The 21,152-nt window shown below is 55.0% G+C and overlaps 1 protein-coding gene across 1 annotated transcript; it reads right to left on the bottom strand.

Annotated features, from left to right (window-relative positions):
- Positions 1–6,215: 6,215 nt before the first annotated feature.
- GAL3ST1 (galactose-3-O-sulfotransferase 1) lies at positions 6,216–19,667 on the bottom strand. Its single transcript, XM_032472252.1, is given in 4 exon segments — positions 6,216–7,015; positions 7,017–7,620; positions 8,385–8,521; positions 19,522–19,667. Coding segments are annotated over 3 exon segments (1,272 nt in total). The 5' UTR covers positions 8,513–8,521; positions 19,522–19,667; the 3' UTR covers positions 6,216–6,475.
- Positions 19,668–21,152: the final 1,485 nt, after the last annotated feature.

Raw genomic sequence — 21,152 nt, 5'->3', positions numbered from 1 at the left:
GACCTGTGTGACTAGGTGACGGGAACCTGACGTACAAGGCTTGGTCATAAAGATGTTACCACCTCCTCCCTGCTCTCTGGGATCACTTGCTCTGGGGAAGCCAGCTGCCATGTTGGAAGGACACTCAAACTGTCCTCTGGGGTGGCCGCTGTGAGGAGGAACTGAGGCCTCCTGCAAACAGCCAGCACTGACTTGCCAGATACATGAGATGTCTTGGGAGCAGATCCTCCAGCCCCAGTCAAGCATCAGATGACTGCCGCTGTGGCTGATGGCTTGTCTGGAACCTAATGAGAGACAATGAGCCAGAACGAGCCCACTAAGCCTCTCCATAATTCCTGACCACAGAAACTGGGAGATAGTGTTTGTGGTTGTTTAATTTGTGACACAAGAGATACCTAATACACTCCTCTTTTGTGTCCTTGACCTTCATCCCACTCTACTATTTATCCTTCCCTCAGGGTGGAGTAGGAGGAAGGAATCGTCAGCACTGGGCTGGATGGAAGGGACATCCTGGATGTTCTCCCAGGACCGAGGACCAAGCAGGGAGAGACCCAGGCAGAGGGTTTCCACAGTGCCCCATGCCATCAGGGGACTGGCTGGACTCCTTCAGGCCTATGGATCTCGCTTGCCCTTAGGAAAGGGGACATCTGAGAAGGGGGAGCCCACCAGTGCTGGGGGAGCGCAGGCCTGGGTCAAGTCATGCCAGCTCCCTTTCCCCTCTGGGAAATGGAATAGTCGTAAGCCCCCCACACAAAGCTTCAGAGAGGATGAAATGTGGCTTAAATGAGATCTGTGACCTGATTCTTCCCTCACATCTGTAGGGGCAGGGAGGGCCTCTCTTCAGGGCCCTGATTTCCATCCTCAGGGAGCCTCCAGGCCAGTTCAGCTGGGAGGGTAAGCAACATGGAGTGCAGGCTCAGAGAGGTTGAGCAATTTGCCCAGTGTCACACAGTCAGCAAGTGGCAGAGTTGGGAGGCAAATCATGTATCTGGTCCAGGGCCCATCATCCAGGCCTGTGTGACAGCTAGCCTGACCCCAGCCTGGAAGAGGATGCTCAACCAGACAATCCTTAGGAGTGTAGCAGGTGCCCAGCCCATCCTAAAGTGTCTGAGGGCTGAGGGCACTCCTGGGTAAATGTCACTGACCGTGGGCGACAGCCAGCCTTCAGTACTGATGAATCTGGCAAGGAGTCAGCAGTCCCGGCGTGGCCTTGCCTGAGTCACTTCCCCTCTCTCTGGGTCTCGGTCTCCCCAGCCTCCAAATGGGGGCTCAAAGGACTAGCTCTGGGCCTCTCATCCTAAGTGAGCTGAGAACCTTTGTCCTCAGGAACATGAGGGAGTGTTTGGCCCTGGGCTAAGCATTGAATTAATCCTGACATGATACTCCTGGCATCCTCATCCCCAGATGAGAGAACTGAGGATAGAACCAGTGATGGGATTTGCTCATCCAAGATCTGAACCCAATTCGTGATCCTAGTTGTCTTACAAGAGGACTCATTCCTGGCACGGGGGGGGGGGGGGGGGGGAATATGCCCTCTTCCAGATGCAGGACCCTTGGAGGGCAGGAACAGAGGCCTCCGTGGCCCACTCATGCCCTCCCTGCTATAGAAGTGTGTGACTCTCCCTGGAACCCACGCCTGCAGTGTTCAACCATGAGGGAAAGGCCCTATGGACCTCATGAAGAGCTCACAGGCTTGAAAGGAAAACATGCCTGTTCCTGCCTCCCCCGGGTCAGAGCTAAGGTCGTGACCTGACTTCGCCCTCTGGGCCAGCCGCCCTCACCTGCACTGCCTGGTATGGTAGCCATGTGGCCAGTCTGAATTGAGATCCGCTGTGAGTATGAGATACATACAGGCAGGATTCCAAAGACTTAGTACAAAGAAACTTCAGTGATCATTTTTATATTGATTATATCTGAAATGATAGTTTTGCTCTATTGGTTTAAAGAAAATATTAAAATTAACTTCACTTATTTCTTTTCACTTTTTTTAATGGGGCTACTGGAAATTTTTAAATGACACACATGGCTTGCACTTGTGGTTCGTGTTATGTCTCTGTCCAATAGCGCTGGTGTAGACGCTGGCCACTATGACCCTGAGAGCTGGGAAGAGACCCAGAGGTTCGGAGCTCAGAGGAACCTCAGGGGACTTGGGGGCTTCATCTCCTGGGGCCGAAGGTGAAATTGGCTAGTATAAGGCTCTCTCCCCCCACTCACCGGGGCCAGCGTCCTCTCCTGCAATGGGCTCAGGTCACTCAGTTCTGTCTACTCACACTGTCCATGGTGACAGAGATGGGGTCCAGCTCGCTGGTCCTGGGTACAGGGCCCACTCTGGCTCCCTCCAGGTCGCCTGTCGTTAGCCCAGCTGGCAGGGCTTCTAGTCCCTACTTTCAGGCAACTGGCAGAGGGGAGGGAGGTCTATTCCTTACTGGGTGTCTAAGGCACTGGCCCCTGGTCTGGCTGCTCTGGATTCAAATCCTCATCTGTAAAATGAGGACAGTGATGCTCGCCCCACTGCATACTGAAAGTGACACCGTCTACTGTCACATACAGAGGCCGCTCTCTACCCTGCCCCTCAGTCCCCCACCGTCTGCACCTGTGGTGCCATCAGATGCCTCGCTGAGTCAAGAAGGCCAGACTCACCCCTAGCAGAGGCTGCATGCACAGGACCTGCATACAGTAGGTACTTGTCTGAGACTGCCGTGCAAGGAGTTTGTCCCGGAGGTGATCCCAGGGAACAAAAGTAGGGGAGTAAGGAAGTGAGACAGAGAGGAGGAGGCAGCTGTACAGGGAGGTAATCAAGGAAGGAAGAGCCTGATCCCAGTGTGGATAATGGGAGACAGTGTGGAACACGAGCCTCAGAGTCCCACCCGAGGCCAGAGGGTCTTTAGACACCAGCTCCACGCAGTCTTTGCTTGAGGGCTGCTTCAGGGCTGTCAGATCTGCTGGTCTTGGGGCCTGCTGGGCATCTGGCTCTGGAGGCTGGAGGAAGGGTTGACGGATACAGGAAGGGGGCATGGGCAGGGGACTCAGGCAAGGCATCAGCAGCCTCGACTCTAATCTGGGATAATGGGTTGGGCTTTGTGCCCGATTCTCAGCCAAAGGCTTCCCTGCTCTGCGAGCTCCTGACTGTTCCTCCCTGGAACTTGGAAAAGAGAAGCAGAGGGCTTGAAAACCCAGGCCCCGCCCTGGAGGAGCCTCACAGAACAGCAGATCTCCAGTTCTGGCCCTGGACGAGCAGAGCTGAGATGGGGAGCCCGGAGGCCCTATGCTAGCCTGGGGACTGGGCTGTCAGGAAAGGATGCCTGAAGCAGACAGCAGAGCTTGCTTTGAAAACACTTAGCAGTGTTAGTTACAGTAGAGGGAACAGCAGATGCGAAGCCCCAGAGGGGTGCAGCTCCATGGCTTCTCCCCAAGGGCAACGGGGGCCACGGAGGGCCAGAGCAGAGGAAGACCTCTGGCTGCAGGTGGAGGGTGAGTCCTATGGGCAAACCCAGGGGAAGGAGTTGAGAAGGGGTCCAGGTTGAAGGCAGAGGTCTGACCCAGGAGAGTGTGTTAGTGTCCTGGGGCTGCTGTAAGGAAGTACCACGAACTAGGTGGCTTAAAACAACAGAAGTTTATTCTCTCACAGTTTTGTAAGCCAGAAGTCTGAGGTCAAGGTGTCAGCAGTGCCATGTTCCCTCTGAAGCTCTGGGTAGAATCCTTCATTGCCTCTTAGCTTCTGGAGGTGGCTATCTCCCTGGGCATTCCTTGGCTAGCAGCTGCATCACGCCAGCCTCTGCCTGTCTTCACGTGGCATTGTCCCTGCGTGTCGTCTGCGACTTCACGTGCCATTTCCATGTCTTATCAGGACACCAGACATATTGGATTAGGGCCCATCCCAATGACCTCATCTTCACTTGATTATATGTACAAAGACCCTATATCCAAATAATATCAGTCATAGGGAATTGGGGGTTAGGACATCAACATTATCTTTTTAGGGAATACAATTTCACCCATAACAGAGAACACATGGTTTCACTGAATTTCTCCCAGGGGGCAGCCTTGATCCCTGCCCTGGCTTTCAGGAGTCAGGCCTACAGATGCCTGGTCACAGTGGGTGCCTCTAGCCCCCTCTGGCCCAGAATGTCGGAACTGGGCAAGACTAAACTTGGTACCATGGCGCCCTCTGTTGTCCAGGTGTAGAAAGAGCAGTCTGGTTCCTGAAAGCTACACCTGCGGGGCCCCTTGGAGACCTCACACTTTTTCAGCCATGGAAGAGCCCTCAGTCCTGAAGGTCTAGAGGCCGAGGGCACCAGCCTTGGCATCTGACTGACCTAGGTTTGCATCCTGCTTCTATGGTCACCTGGCTGGGTGATCCTGGGCTGGTTGCTCTGCCTCTCTGTGCCTCCTGGGGAAAGCAGAGGGAATTGTGCATGCCCCAACATGGCACAGGACTGGGCACAGAGTGGTTGCTCAATACCTGGCAATGACTCATTATCAAAATATTAATTACGTTAATAAATGAGTTAATAACTATAACGCTTTTAAAACAAACCAGGCAGATAGTAAATGCTAATGAAGTAATTTATATTCTTGTCATCTACTAACTGCCAGAGTTGTTCCTGGATTCCTAAGGGCCTAGGAGTGCCAATATTAATAATAATAAATAATGTAATATGTATAATATTATTAATGGCATTTCTAGGCCCTTCAGGGTCTAAAGAAATAGAATTAGGAGGTTCCACAAACCCAGGATGATATCATATTGCACTAATTCATGTCTCTCTTTGATTAATAAAAGGGAGAATTATGTAATAAATGCGAGTCACATCTTTTCCTGAAAATAGTCTTAGCTATTGTCAATTTTATTTATTTATTTTTGCTTATTTTGCTCCAAGGGTGTGCTTATTTCTTGCCACAAAGAATATTACGAGGGTGCAGGCAGTGGTCCTGGGGGTTGGTGGGGTCAAATCTGTCCCAGACTGACCAACCATCCTGGTTGCCCAGGACTGAAGAATTTCTTGGGATGTGGGAACTTTCAGTGCTAAAACCAGGACCGTCCCAGGAAACTGGCACAGTTGGTCACCCTAACTCCTTCCCACCCTGCTTGGACCAGAAGCTCACTCCCAGGAGGAAGACTGACTCAAGCCCAGGGAGGGCTTAAGAGCTAACTGATCTGGCTTTGAATTCTGACTCTGGCACTAATTAGCTGTGTGACACTAAGTAGGTCACTTAATCTCTCTGAGCTTTGGTCTATAAAGTTGGGATGTTGGAGCCTGGCACAAATAGGTCTCCAATAAAGAACCTCCCAGCTGTGGTTTCTGTCTTTCCCATCTGGCTGCTGACCCGAGAGTCCTGTGCCCTAGGAAGGGCCTCTATCTCCCTGAGAAGGCTGAGGGCGGCAGGTGGTTAGAGCTGACGCATCCCCACTCTGGTCGATCATACCTGACATGCCTTGGTTGCTCTCTGGACATGAGCTCCAGGAGGCCTGGACCAACTTGCTGACTGCCATATGCTCAAGGCTGAGGGGGCACAACAGACATCTAGTGAATACCATATATTTTTGGGGTTAATTAAACTGGACCCCAGGGTAGAAGGGGAAACCCAGGACCTAGGTAGGGCTAGAGCGCAAGCAGATGGTGAGGCAGCCTGGAGTGGTCAGTAGGAGAGAGGGGGCAGCCAGGGGTGGGGTGAACAAGCACTGGAGATGGAAGGGGTGTGGAGTTCTGAGGAGATGGCTTAGTACTGGGTCTGACACATCCTGCAGTGTGACCACAACAATCCCTTTCTGCTCTCAGAATATCCCTTCCCACATGTGTAATGTGGGATGGTACCTGTGCCTACCTCAGAGGGTAACTGTGATGATTAAGAGATTGCACAAGGAACCCTCAGCCTGGGCCCAGGGCCTGCTGCTCAGTGCTCCTCCAACTGGTCCCCACCTCCGTGTGTGTGTGTGTGTGTCTCTCTCTCTTTCACACACACACACACACACACACACACACACACACACACACACACACAAACACATACACACACACACCATCTTTCAGGTCTTGGGAGCTCATGGGAGCCCTTCAACTACACGGGCTTCAGCAGGTGACAGATGCCAGTCCACTGGGCTTCGTCTCACAGACACACTCACAGAGGTACCGCCATGCTCCCTGGGGGGGTCCCCCAATCCCCAGCAGTCACCCCCCAATCATAGCCCCGCCAGTCAGCACCACTGAGGCTGATTAACAAAAACACATTAAATTCTTTTACTTTGGAAGTCTCCCCTTTAAGGGGAGACAGGAAATAGAACATTCTTTTTCAGAGGGAAAGGAATGTAATTAAAAAAAAAACTATAACTAGTCAAATACTGATCTCAGGCCCTGTGTGCGGTGGGCCCAGACCTGGCAGCAGCCCCATCTCACCCCAGGGGCCGGGGTGGCACCAGGAGGGCCGCGGCGGCGGCCAGAGGAGCCCTGCCTGGCCCTCCTCAGCGGGCGGGACGTCACCACTGCAGAAAGTCCCGGATGACCTTCCAGAGCTTGGTGACCCACAGGTTGACGCCCAGGTCCGTCAGGTACTGGATCTCGGGCGTGAGCATGCGCCGACAGAGCTGCGCGTGCCGCCGCCCGATGCTCTTCTTGAGGTTGTAGCCCATGATGGACTTGGCGCCCAGCGGCTGCCAGGGCTGCATGGCCGCGTCCTGGATGGCGGTGGCGTCCACCGCGTCGCCGCCGTCGATGCAGATGCGACGCATGCGCTCATTGGCGCGCCGCAGAGCGGCTACCTCGCGGGCCATGCGCTCCCGCCCGAACGCCTCCACCTTGCGCCAGAAGCTGGCGTTGAAGTGGCGGTAGAGGCGGGCGTCCAGCTCGTTCCAGGCCGTGGCGCGGCGGTACAGCTCGCCCGAGAGGCGCGGCACGGCCGAGGCGCGGCGGGCGTTGAGCTTGAAGTAGAGCACGTCCTCCAGCTCCCAGCACAGCAAGTCCTTGAGCAGCACCAGCGACTCGTCGAAATACTCCTGCAGGAGCACCAGGTGGAAGCGGACGCTCCACCTCCAGGATGTGCTCCTGCACCTGCGGGCTGCTGGGGTCCAGGTCGCTGTCGTAGCCCAGGTCGAAGAAGAGCAGGTTGCGGAGGTAGTGAGCGTTGTAGCCGTGGGGGTCGTAGTAGCGGTCGGGGTCCTGCAGGAACTCGGCCAGCTTGTCTTGGCCCGAGAGCTTCCACGTGAAGGGCACCACGGAGCCGAAGTAATGGAAGGAGGACTCGAAGAGGCGGGCGGGGTCGCGGAGCACCGTGATGAAGGTGGCGTTGGGCGGCACCAGGCCCCGAACCTCGTCGTAGTGGAAGCGCATGTGGTTGCAGATGATGTTGAAGCAGGCGCCGGGCCTGTAGTCCTGCACCAGGCTGCGCGCGAAGAAGGCCGGGTAGTCGAAGTCGTTGCGGCCGTTGGGGAAGGCGAACTTGAGCCCGTGCTTCTGGCCGAAGCGGAAGAGGATGTTGAGCAGCGTGCTGCTGGCCGTCTTGTGCGTCTTCATGAACACGATGTCCCGCCGCGGCTGGCAGCCCTGAGCCGAGCCATTGGCCGAGGTCACAGGCTCGGGCTCACTTGGGGCGGGGGAACAGGGTGCTGCGCCCTCGGAGGTCCTGCTGGGAATAGAGTGGTGGTAGAGCCTCAGGACTCAGCCCCCTGGGCCCTGGGGTCTAGAGAGCAGGGCTGCAGGGGATAGTGGTGGGGATCAGACTGGCCAGCGTTCAGGTTGCAAGACATAGGCAGGCAGTTTGGCCTCTCTGGCCTCACTTTCCTCATCTGTGAAATGGGGACAATAGCAGGCCCTATATGTGGTGTTGCTGAGAGAACAATAACAGGTCTCATTCATGGCCACTGTGATATACATTTATCATTAAGTAGCATTAGATGGGACCACATGAAACTCTGCAGGCCCAAAATGGTCCACTATTAGTAATTTCTTCTAGTTCAACTTAATACCTCCAATTAAGGGCCCAGGCTGTGCCAGGCCTGAGCTGAGCAGCCCTATGGGGAGGTGGGGTGGCCTCGTGGTTAGGAACCAGGCTTGTAGGCAGACAGACCCCAGTTTGAATCCAGGCCTTGTGCCAGCTCAGTGCTCTTGGACAAATCACTCCCAACTCCTGGCCCCACTGGAGCCTCAGAGGATGACTCTGAGCCCTGTGCACAGATAGTGTTGATTCTTATGCTCGATGATAGGCTATTATTACACCCATTTCACAGGTGAGGACACTGAGGCTGTGCATTTCACAGTGAGTTCTGCCCTCAGGGGGATTTCTGCCTGGCACAGCCTCATGTAGGGCACAGCTGGGGGCTGCCCAGGAGGTGATCATCGGGGTGGGAGCCACCCTTCCCCCACCCCCCAACACCCAGCAGGGCCACTCACGTGGAGGCCAGGCCGGTGTGCAGCGGGGGGACGGCGTAGGAGTACAGCAGCAGCAGGAAGCTGGTGAAGAGTGCTCCCAGCACCAGCCCCTTGGCCATCGACTCCCAGCGCTTCTTCTGCAGCAGCATCTCAGACACCTATGGGGGAAACACAGTATCAGGAAGCCGGCCCCAGGGAGCCCCCACCGCCATCCTAGGCCTGGCTGGGTTGAGAGGCAGCCTTCCACACTGGGAACCTGCCTTTGCCTGCAGGGTCCAGACAGAGACAGAGAGACAAACGCACAAAGAGACGCTGGGTTGCCGATGGACATGGTGGCCGAGGCCAATGCAGAGAGAGGTTGGGGAGTGTGGCAGGGAGAAGGTTCTGCTGCCTGGCTCAGGTTTTTGGTTTGGTTTGGTTTGGTATTTTTACTGCCTGGTTCGGTTTTCATTTTGAAGCTGACAGGTAAGTACATAGGTGTTCATTAATTTTTTATAGCTTTTGGGGCTTCATACCAAAATCATCTAAGTGAATAGGCAAAGAAGACCCTTTCCTAGGGCTCTGTCCCTCCAGGCCTGAAGCCAAGATTGTCTACAGGGAGGGTCCTGGGCCCTGAATACCTCACCTTTCAGAAGGCCCAGCCAGCCCACCTGTCCCCTTTGCCACCCTTCCCAGCTGCCCAGTGTGGGGGTCGAGGCTCCTCATCTCTTTTCACTGGCCCCAGTGCCCATGGGGGCTGTAGGGGAGCCAGATGGAGAAACTGAGGCTCCACGTGAGGAAGGAGGGGGCTCAGATCACACAGCATTCAGGCCTCTGCCCACACACCCACTTGTTCTCCAGTTGCCGGTAGGCTGGGTTAACTAGGAAAATCTGAATTTCAGATAAGCAACAAATAAAAATCTTTTTAGTACAAGTGCTTCCCAAATATCATATGGGATATACTTAACATTAAAAATTATTCAATGTTAATCTGAAAATCAAATTTAACTGGCTATCCTGCTTTGTTGTTTGTTTTTAGTTTTTGGGGTAGGTTTTGGGTCCACCCTGTCAGCAGGGGACTGAGGCATGAGCTATAATGGGGCCAGTTCAGGCTGAGCGACGGGGTCCAGGAGAGAGCTGGGGCCCGGGGGCCTTCTCACCTCCCCTTAGCTGCCAGGCCAAGGCGAAAACTTTCCACTCCTGTTCTGGCATATGTTGCACTGGGCCCTGGGCCTCTGAGGCCATGAGAGGTCATGTCTGCTGCCCCGTGATCACACACATGGCATGTCGCCACTGTCCCTGCAGCCAGGGGCCAGCCAGCCAGCCTGGAGGAGGACCCCAAGTACTTCCCCCTGGAAAAGTGACTGGAAGCACCCACAAACCTTTCCCAGAGAAAGGGCACTCCGGGCCTCCTTGACCAGTCCCTGAGACCTCCGCTTACCATCTAGAATTTCTCCTCACAGGAAAGATGTGAAGAAGCAATCTGCAGAGGAAGAAACTATACGAGAGGGAATTTTGGCTTCCCTGGTGACAATGACGTATCTCTGTTCGCTCCTAAGTGGCCAAGGTGGACCGGGTCGGGGTGGACGAGAGTGTTTCCAGAGGGCAATTCTATCCAAGGAGGAAGGTACAAGGTCTCCCAATTCCAACTATTCCACAGAAATACTTGGGCAAAGTCACCCATGCTTTCGTGTTCGTGGCAGCTTGGTCAGAAATAGAAAAAAAGAAACAGTCCCCCCCCAAAAAAGAAACAACCTGAGCATCCATCTGCGGGGGACAGTCATACAAAGCAAGGCCCATCCCTGGATGGAGCCATCTGTACCCAATGGAAAAAAACAAGGTGGACCTGAGTGGACTGGCTCAAAAACACACTATGCTCTATATTTTTTTAAATGTTTAATTTTTAAGAGGGAAGTAATTAGGTTTTTAATTTATTTTTATTTTAATAGAGGTACTGGGGATTGAACTCAGGACCTCGTGTATACTAAGCATGCACTCTACCACTGAGCTATACCCTCCCTGCACCATGCTGTATTGTGAAAAAAGAAAGTTCTGGACACGGTGCCCCTAAATCCATATATGCAGTAAGTAAATATGCATAGGCCCACAAAGAAACAACTGGAGGGACGTGTTCTGAGTTTTAACAGTGAGGAAGGAGTACACAAGGGAATATTTTTCTACATTATGCATTTCTGTAAGGGTTGCATTTTTTTTAAGGAGCCTGTATTTTTAATCAGGAAAAGGCAATAAAATGCATTTAATATATTTAAGTAATAGATCATAAAGCTCGTGAGGTGGGGAAAGTCAGCTAGTGACGATCTGATCACAGAGAGGGCCCAGGAGAGGGAGGTGCCGGCCTGGAAGCCCCGGACCTGTGTTTCAATCACAGGAACCCCTTGGAGCCTCAGTTTCTCATCTATAAAATGAGACAGCTGGTAGCCCTCCCCACTGGCTCTTCTCAAGATGGGGCAGGCAAAGTGACTAGCACATAGTTTTTGCTCAAACTGTGGGGACCTGCTGTGGGTTCCTGTCTTTGTCGCCCTCAGAGTGGGCCCCCTTGAACAGAGTATGCCCACCCCTACCCCCACCACTACCACCAAGCACAAACCTGCCCCTGCCTCCAGTGCCCCCATCAGCCTCCTGTTCCCCAGGGTCCTATCTAAAGCAGGGCAGAGCCTTGGGCTAGGCCAGAGCCTCAGACTTGGGCCCAAACCCTGAGTGGGGCCCTGGGCCTCAGTTTCTCTGATTTTAAAGTGGGGAGGGATTGAGATTCCTGCCCTCTGAAGATCCCCAGGGCTCACCCCACCCCAGGAGCCCCACTCACCAGGGCACTTTCCGGAACTATGCGAGGCTGCTGGCAAAGGCTCTGGGTGGAGGTCGGGCAGCAGGGGGCAGACCAGCCTCCTAGAACCACCAATCAGGCTCTGCCTGGCCCCGCCCAGCATACCCCCCCACCCCTAACCCCACCCCCGGGCCACCAATCACTGCTTCATTCATTCATTTGTTCATCCCCCAACACTGGCTTCCTCAAACCCAGCCAAGGGGGAGGGCATAGCTCAGAGGCAGAGTATGTCTTACCATGCATGAGGCCCTGGGTTCAATCCCCAGTACATCCCCATCCCACTCCCTCCCAAAAAAACCCAGCCAGGCCCTGCCAGGTGCCAGACCCTGGGCCATCCCACCCTCTGGTTTCACTTTTGAGCCCCTGCTACAAGCCAGGTCCTGGGATGGGGGCTTCTCCAGAGCATCCTATTGACCCCACTCAGCTATCCTGGGAGGCGGACCCCACTGTCACCCTCATTTTGCAGATGGAGAAACTGAGTCTCTGGGAAATGACGTGACTTGTCCAGGGTCGCAAGGCAGGGGGCAGGGCTGGGATTTGAGCCCAGGGCTGTCGGCCTCCAATGTGCAGGCTCCCACTTGTCCACGGCAGCCTGTGCCTGGTGTGTCCCAGGCCCAGCCCAAGCTCATTGGGAAGGAGGGTGTGTGCAGCTGGACAGTCCATCACAGAAGGCTGAGGTTTGCCAGCAGGTGACGGCCCCAGGACTAAGGCCATGGGGTACTGAGGACAATCTCAGCCAAGCCTGAGCATCCTCCAGTCTGGAAGACGGCGCAGCAGGGAGGCTGAGGCTCAGAGAGGGCAGAACCACCATCAAGGTCACGAAGCACAGCAGTAGCAAAGATAGGATTAGAACCTGAGTCTCCTTCCTCTGCCTACGGTGATGACAGTCCCAGGCACTCGGGGCAGACTGTCCCGCTCCCTAGCCCACTCCATCTACTTCTGTCCTCTGAGTGCCCCCAGCCACGTCACCCTCCATCTGTGCTGACAGCTGGCTCCAGGCCAGGCCCAGCAACGCTCCTGTTTGGCTGGACCAGCAGCCTCCAAGGAATGAAGGAGAAACAGGACTCACCCCCCACCGCGTGCACACAGGGAAACTGAGCACAGGACAGTGACCCTTCTGGGCTACAGCATCACCACCAGGCAGGCCTGATTCCCGGGTGTCCTGCTCCCCCAGGGACCCAGCAGAGGAAGACACACTCACCTTGGGCCGTGGCTGGCTGCCCCTTCCCTCTCCCTGCCTGAGCCACGTCTGACTCCCAAGGCTGCCTCTGCGGTCACTGGGAAACAGGAACGCTCCAATGACACCCAGCAGTGTGCTGGCCGGCTCCCTCATGCTCCAGTGGGTGTGAATATTCATGAGTTCCCTCCCCTGGGATAGCAGGTGGCATATGCCTGTACCCTGCAGGTGCTGCCCTGGCTCTCTGCCCCATAGGTGCTCCTCGATCCTCTCTGGACCTCAGCAGCCAGGCTGCTCCTTCATCTGAGGGCTCAGCAAGGTCCCAGGTGTCCTTGGATCAAGGACACAAGCAGCCACAGAGCCCTGCGGAGAACCTGGGACAGGCTTGAAGGCCACGGAGGGGCAGAGAGGCAGGTGGGGTGGGGAGGCTCATTGCTCCTCTGATCACATCTGACTTAAGCCTCATGTCTGCCCTGTGAGTCAAACAGGTGAAGATACCAAGGCTCAGAGAGATGAGCTCACCTGTCCAAGGTCACACAGTTAGAGGAGAGGCAGATAGAACCAGAATCCAAACATGGACTTGCCAAACTCTACGGCTTTAAGATGCTGAGACACAACCTCAGACCACCAAGGTTTGTCTAAAATCTGTGAGAGCCCAGAGAGTGAGAAACTTAGCCTGGAAGGCCTCCTGGAGGCGGAGCCCCTGGCCAGGGCAGGTAGAGTCTGATGAGATTTCTCCTCTCAGAGCTCCAAGTTCTTCATCAGTACTGCAGTACTGAGGTGCAGTCCAGAATCCTGCCTGCGCTGCCTCCACCCTGTGTGAGGGATGGTGGCATGGGACACCCTGGTCCAGCCTCGAGCAATTCAGGCTGATCAGAGATGCTCATCCTTTCCAAGATCTCGGTAGGAAGAGGCAGTTCTAGGGGCCTTGGTTCTAAACCCAGTGGCCCTCAGGCTCAGCTCAGGGACTGGAACCTCTCACACCCTGCTCTTAGCTGGGATCAGGTCTGCCTCAGCCTTGCCCATGGACAGAGGGTGCCCAGGAAAGCCCCCACATCCTTCCTTTAGCTCTGATGCCCAGAGCCCACACCATGGCCCATGCATGGGGCTCTGGGGACCCAGGTGTCACCATCAATTATTAATAATCACTACTGTGACAGTCATTTATCCCACTCGGAGCACTTTCATAGGTCAGGGAGCATCTGACACTGCGCTCTGAATGCTCTTTCCCCCACAGCCCTGCCCAGCCAGGGAGCAGTCCTCCAAGCACCTATGAGACACAGGAGGACTCAGAGTGCTGATCTCCCTGAGTACTGGATCAGGTCCAGAGTACAGGGTAGAGATGTTTTATCTGTTCTGGGCTGAGCTAACTTAAAGACAGGTGCATGGGGGTGAGGAGGGGCAGAGCTGACATCAAACAGCAGGCACAGTGGTTTATGAGCGTGGACTCTAGACCAGAGTCTGGTCCTGTGCTCAGGACTTGCCATGTATCACGTATCCTCAGGATCTTTACAGGGAGCCCTCCCTATCCCCTACTTTATCATAGACTAGGGAACTGAGGACCCAAGGAGTTGAAGTGAGGAAGTGACAAGCCCAGGGCCACACAAGGGCAAGAACCTTGTCCAGGTGGTGGTGGAGCACAGAGAGAGAGCATGGGAGGAACAGAAGAGCCAACTGAAGCCAAGCTTTCCAGAGGAGGGAGCATTGATGACAGAACAGCCTTGCCAGAGGGGTCTCTTCCCAGAGTATCAGTGCCATTGGCTGTGGCTGGTTCTGCCCCCAACGAAAAAATAATTTTTTTTAACTATAAAAGCAGCACATGCTCACTGAAAAAAAGTTTCTGAACTTTAAAGTTTCTGTAACTTTACAGTTACAGAAAAATATCGAGAGGACAGTGAAAAGAGCTCCATACCCAGAGTTCACCACCCTTAAAGCTTCAGCACCAGCCTCCTCCTTTTCTGTCTATATTGGTGATGGGAGGGGTCTCTGTTGGGGAGCACACATTGTTTTTAACTTGCTTTCAACCCCCTCATATCAATAGATTGTGGACATCTTTTTGTGATCATAATGAGGTTTTCTCTCTCTTTTTTAAATGGAGGTACTGGGGATTGAACCCATGACCTCGTGTATGCTAAGCACCCCCCCCACCACAATGAGTTTTAAGTTGATCTGTTCTGCAGGTATTTGCTAAGCACCTGCACTGTGCCCAGCACTGCGGTTCATGGTGCCCAGTGCGCGGAGCTCGGGCTCAAGGTGCTGGGGGTGACAGAGGGGCAAGCAGACAGCTGCAGGTCTCGGGTGGAGGACCCACCTGGCGGGGCTTCCTGGAGCAGAGAGAAAACACCTGACCCAGCCTGGAAGGTGGGAGGGGCATGATCAGGGAGACTTCCTGGGCTAGAGGGCTCGGTGGCAGAAGCTACTGGGTGTTTTCTGATTTCCAAAGGCAGTTAGTTCCCTTTCTCCCTAAACTACATTTCCCATCTGCACTTGCAGTTCAATGTCCTCATGTAACTGAATTCTGGCCAATGGAATACGAGCAGAATGACAGCTGATAAGGTTAAGTGGGCAGACCTTCTCTGTGGTCTCTTTTCCCACCTGCTGGATGAATGGGGACATCTCTAAGGATCTAAAAGTGGGCAGGGGCCATGAGATAGGAGGAACCTGGGTCTCTGCATCCCTGCTCACCAAACACCTGATTAGATTTCAGGAAAATGACAACTAAACTGCCTTTGTGTTAAGGCTTTTGGAACTTCGGGCTTATCTATTACAACAGCTAGCATTAGCTAATGCACCTGTTACCCTACAATAAGCCAGGCAGAGAGAAAAGCATGTGCAAAAGGCCAGGGCAATCGAAAAACTAACAAACGTTCAGCCTGGCTGGAGTGTCCAGTATGTGTGCGTGTCAGAGGTTGGTTGGGTGTTACACTGTCCAGGTGTGAAGGGACCTGGACCAAGGAGAAGGCTAGGAAGGGACTGGAACCATCTGTAGGCCATGGCATGGACAGCGTTGGTGAGTGACAGGGTGTGGAGGAGAGGAGGAAAGAATCCCCGTTGGCGTGACTGGCTGGCTGGGGGTAGAGCTAGTCCCTGATTAGGGGAGGCTTAGTACTGGGGCAGGTTTAGTGTGGGGGTTGGGGGGTCAAAGTGGGGGTTGGGTTTAGGGCACATTGAGTCTGGGGGATGTGTGGGAGGCTCGCAGAATGTGCAAAGAGCAGAAGGAGCCCCTGCTTAGAGCACAAGAGGGAGATCTTGGGGGAAAGAGGTTGGGGGTCATGAGCACAGAGGTGGGAATTGAGGTCAGAGGAGGAGAGGGTGAGGAAGGAGAAAGACCCCTGCACTTAGGGGAACAGGGTGGGGAAGAGACCCCCAAGGAGATAAAAGGGCCTCCAAAGCCATTGGCTGCAGAACATTCTGTGGAACCACTGCTCCCGTGAACCATTCACTGGTCGGCAGGCATTCATACTATTTGTTTGGTGGGCACACAAGGGAACAGGGCTCTGGCAGAGAAGGTGGTGGGGTGAGGGTGTCCTAGGGCTGTTTCCTGCGGCTAGAAGGGAGTCTCATGGGGATACTGGAGAAGACTTTTTTTTAAAAGCAGGGCAGAAAGACTGTCCCTACAGTGCTCAGAGCACATATTTGACAGCAACTATTACAGGTCTAAAACCCAGCACTTCTACCTGTGGGAATTTGTTCAAAGAAGAAAATCTAACAAGAGATCTGAGATGAAGCCCAAAGATGTTCATTGTGGTGTTTTAGCAAAGGGGAAAAATAGAAACAGGTATCCAGCAATAGGGGATGGTAGAAAATATATGACATTCATCCAATGGTCTATTTTATACTCATTAAAATGATGTCCACAATTTATAATGACATGAAAAAATACATATACACACACATATATGTACACACATAAATATAGTACACACATATAATTTTGTTTTACAGAGTCTGTATTACTTTGGAAAAAAATTAAAATAAAACAAAGATATTTCCATTTTGAAAAACTGCAGTCTGGCTGGAGGAGGAGGGAATTATGACTAGTCTGAACCATGCCCCACCTTGCTGTGTGACCACGGCAGCCATGCTGCCCTCTCTGAACCTCCATTTCCTAAAGTGGGGAAGAGGCAGCAGGGACCTGGGTCAGAGAAGCTGAGAAGTGTGAGCTGCACAGTTGAAGGTGCAGATGGAGAGGGTGGCCCTCAGTCCAGGCGCACTGGGGCAGTGACTAGCAAAAGTCCAGAAGCTTCCTCGCTCTGAGGCCCTCTGGAGTGGGGCGCTGGAGTAGAAATGTGGAGGATCACCTGGAGGGGCATTTTAGCCTGCTGGCTGGCAGGACCCCCTCCAAACATGTAGAGAAGCCCTGACATCTTGCCCCCACTGCCGTCTTGGCTGGGGGAATGGCTGCAGCTGGGCATGGGGCCCGGCAGCTAATTAAGAAGAAATCAATGTTCTTTGATGACTCAGAAGATACTTTTTGATCTTGCAACGTTACCTATTTCTACCGTTTCAAATGGCAACCACATCTGTGACCTGGACAGACATCCTTAGTGTCACCTGCTAACTCACATGATGGCAGGGAAACTGAGCCTCAGAAACTTGTGGAGGGGCGAAATGGCCCAGTCAGAACTCCGAGCAAGCCCACAGGTCTGCCTGCTACACTGCTTTGTCCAGGCAAAACCACCACCCCTCCAGATGGCAGGTTTCAGTCACCCCAAGTAGCTCTAAATGAGAAGTGGCAAAACACAGGTTAACAGAGAAGTCCGTCCCTGTTCTCTTAGTCAAAATTCCTGAGAACCCGGGAGATGAGTATGTGGGAGTGGATATTACCATTCTCTGTACCTCCCAGTATGACTGAAATGTTTTTTAAACAGCTGTCATGCACTTGTTTGCATAAAAATATGGAAGGACAAAGGTCTTCAAAAGGTGCTAAGCACTTGCTATGCACAAAGCCTTGGATCTGCCCACCTGCCTTGCTCATCCTGGAGAGGCTTTGGCTCTGAGTCCTGGCTCCACCACTCCCCATCTGGAAGACCTTGGGCAAGTAACCTACCCTCTCTGAGCCTCCATTCCCTAACAAATGAGGATAATGCAACCTTCTTGTGGGCTTGAGGTGAGGAGCACATGAGATGAGGCATGCGGAGCCCTTTGCACACCCCCAGATTATTATCCTGACCCTTCTAGACCCACCTGGCAGAAGCGGGACTCCTGGAGGGCCACCCCCTCCCCATCCAAGCATCTATACTTCCCGTGCTCCAGACCCAAGGTCCCTAACCCCCAGATCTCACATCTGAGGAAACCAAGGCACAGAGAGGGAAGGACTTGCCTGGGGTCCCCTGGCAAGTCTGGAAACTGCTGGAATCAGATCTGGGGGTGCCCAAGCCCCACCTCATCTCTGCCCTGGGGCTGGCAGGTAGGTTTCCTCTGAAACCCCACTTCCTCTGAACCATCACTTCTCACCTGGAGACTCCTCTGGCTCCCAGCCTGCTGACCACTGTGGGCACAGTGCTCCATTCTGCCCTCTCAATCTGGAGGAGGATGGGGCTTCTAAAAGGGGTTGGTCCATATTCCTCACCCAGTTCGAGGGAAGAAAGAGCCCTTCACCAACCTGCTGCCGTGCCTGGAATTCCACCATCTGTGTGTCATTTTCCCAGGTTAATCATTGCCTCTTGCACCAGGATGGCACACTCAGTCCCTTAGAGCCCAGAGGGAGGGGCCGTAGGGACACATTCCTCCCTTGCTGGGTGACAGGAGGGCATTGGACCCATGCCCTCAAATATCAGACCCATGCTCATCAGACAAGAGGATGCAAGGCAGGGAGGTGTGCTTCTCTGTCCACAGGGCGCTTCCATCAGGCAGGGCTCTGCCCTAGTGACAAGCAGGGAGGAAGCAGCCCGAGGTGGCAGCTGGGAACAGGGCTCCGTTGTCTCTGCTCCCAGGGTAGCAGCCTGCCCACCCCCCGAGTGTCAGGCAGAGCTGGGAGCTAAGCAGGCAAGGCAGAAGGGGTCTGGGGCTTCCATGGCAGCTCCAAGAGGCTAGGACCTCAGAAAGGCAGAGAGGTCATGAGCTAGGCTGGGGTCTTGAAATGGGGGCTGGAGCAATTCACTGTATCTGGAGTCAATTTAGCCACCTTTGAACTGTGTGACCTTGGGCAAGTCACTGAGTCTCCCTGAACCTGTTTCCCCTTTCAGATAATGGGGTTAGTGACAACGCCTCCTCCACAGGGCAAGGTAGGGTACAGCAGCATAGGGCTGTTCTGGTCTAGCCAAGCCCACGGCCTTACCCTCTCTGGGCCTCACGTCACCCTCTTCATAAAGGAAGAGGTTGGATTCTCCCAACTGGACTGTCCTCCTGAAGATTTCCATGGCACCTGTCACCTTGGCAACCCAGGGATCAGGTGTCAGGCCTGCGGCCCTCTCTCCCTCCCTCCCTCCCTCCCACTGGTTGGGGTTACTGCAGCCAGATGTGCACCTATCACCTCTCCTGCTCTAGGCAGGTGGTAAGGGGGTCCCCACTGGGAAGGGATCACAGTGTTGCTCTGTGCTGTTACCAAAGTGCTGGCTTGGCACCAAGCAGGGCAGACCAAGCTGGACCCCCTTCCTGGGCACTGGTCCAGGAAACAAGGGAACTGTTGGGTATCCAGAGTTTGCCCCACTCCCACAAGCCTTTCCTTGGTGGCTTTGCCTCCTAAGTGGGACAGCACAGGGTCTTCCCCAGGCAGAAGGGATCCGTCTTTTACCCTGACACCCAGCCCCTGCTCTAACCGCCCCCCTTCTGGGGAGGGCTGGTGGGAAGAGGGAAGATCCCTGCCCCTCCTCCCCAACGGCTCTGGCGCAGTGTCCGAGATTAATCATTAATGAACTCCCAGCTCCAGCCCAGCTCCAGCCCCACCCACCCCAAGTCCAAGGACCGGGTAAACCCTGGAAATAGGAGCCTGGGGAAGAAAACCAACGGCCGGGCAAGGACCAACCTGCACTCTCCCTGGCCCCGGAACGGGCACGCGGACCTTGGAGCGTCCGTGTAGCACTCCCGTACCCCTCAGGTCTGAGGGTCTGGCGTGCGCAGTCCCAGTTCCGGGGCTAGGGTAGCGCGGGCCTGGACCCCAGAGGGTAGACTGAGGCAGGACGCAAGCTGGTGGAAGGTGCTGGGCTCACAGGACGTACCTTGTCCCCGTCCTTCTCGGGCTTGGAGTGCAGGCTCGGCCCCGGGCCGCGCCGCCCGGGGCGCTTACTAGGCGGCGGGGTGTACCCGCCGGGTCCCCCGGCTCCGCCCGGCCTGGACCATGCTCCCGCCCCCGCCGCCGCCGCTGCCGCACCCGCTCCCGCTCCGGCCAGGTGCGGCCCGCCAGCCTGGCCCGGCCCCCCGACGCCGCGGCCAATGGCACCCCGGGTCCCGGCCCCCTCCCCGCCCCTCCGCGCCAGCCCGGGATGCACAGAAGCCGCATTCAGCGCGCCGGGGCGCACCGCCGCGCCCCCGCCGCCGGCCCAACAAGGCGCGTTTGTCTCGGACGTGCAAACGGGGCCATTGTCCCGCCGCCGGACCCTGAGGCTCGGCCGAGCTCCCAGCCCTGAAGGGGATTCGAGGGTGCCCGAGAAACGGGGTGGCGTGGTGGTGGTGAGGGCAGCCCAGCTCTGGGAAAAAGGGAGGAGGCTAGACAGTTGCTTAACTTTCATTCAGTGGAAGTATGGCCTCGGGCTCTAAAGGCCGCGCAAAGTGGAGACACACGTTTTTGGCGTCTGAAATGTTGATGAGAGTAGGGGCTGGTCACACCCCTGAGAGGTCTCGGCTGACCCCGCCCCTCCAGGGTGTCCATGAGGGCTGAGCACAGGGCCATCAGGATGCAGGTGCCCCATTCAGGATCCACCTTTTCCCAGTCCCCGGCTTCCCTCCTTCACCCTCAGAGGAGCAGGACCAAGGATGGGGACTAGTAACAGCCTGGAGCTGGGAATGCTCAGCTCCAGCTGTGGGCAGTGCAAAACCAGCTGGCTACCCAGTGGGGCATAAGCCACGTCAGAGCCCCACTGCCCCCGCCATTACTGGGCGACTCTGGAATGGGGAAAATTCCACATCAGCATGGCTGCCAGGGATTTTTCCGTATCTGATGGGCCTGCTCTCCAGCCTTTCTCTGGCACCCCTGCCATGGCCCTGCAATGCACATGCACGCAGGCCCAAGTCATCCCCCAGGGCTGCAGACTCCAGAGGCCCTAGAAGTAACCTGCTCCCTCCCCCAAACATCATGAAGTGTGTCAAAGTGGAACACATCTCTCACCCACAGCGAGGCCCAGCAAGACAAGGGCCCTGGGTTCTCCGCTCCCTTAGCCAGAGAGTCTGACCAAGCGCCTGCCTGCCCTCTGCACAGGATGGTCCTGAAGACACTGCCCAAAAAAATTCTGTAGAGCCTGGACACTTCTACAGAGTGAGGGGGTGGGGAGGCCCTCATGTACCTAGTGAAGTCCAGCTCCAAACCCATCCTTCCCCACCCAGCCTCTGCTCCTGACAGCACTCAATCCACAGCGGTGCCCTGGGGGTGCTATTTAAAAACTCCCTACTGGACCCGGGAGAGGTTGCAGAACCATTCCAAGCCCCAGATTTCAGTCCTCACTCTGCCACGAGGAACTGGCAGTCCAAGCAAAAGCATGTCCCCCTGGGCCTCTGCAAGGGAATCGCCAGGGCCAGGTGGGAAGCTGTAAGGATGGCCCAGACAGGGTTTCAAGGCAGCCTGCTGACAAAGCCCACATTGGGGGTGCTTGGCAGTTTTGTCCATAAGCCCACAAGGTAAAGCTAGGAACCTTCA

This window comes from Camelus ferus, chromosome 32, assembly GCF_009834535.1.
Source record: "Camelus ferus isolate YT-003-E chromosome 32, BCGSAC_Cfer_1.0, whole genome shotgun sequence".
Classification (NCBI taxonomy): domain Eukaryota; kingdom Metazoa; phylum Chordata; class Mammalia; order Artiodactyla; family Camelidae; genus Camelus; species Camelus ferus.
The sequence above is the reverse complement of the archived record's forward strand: the minus strand, read 5'-3'. Positions and strand labels throughout refer to the sequence as shown.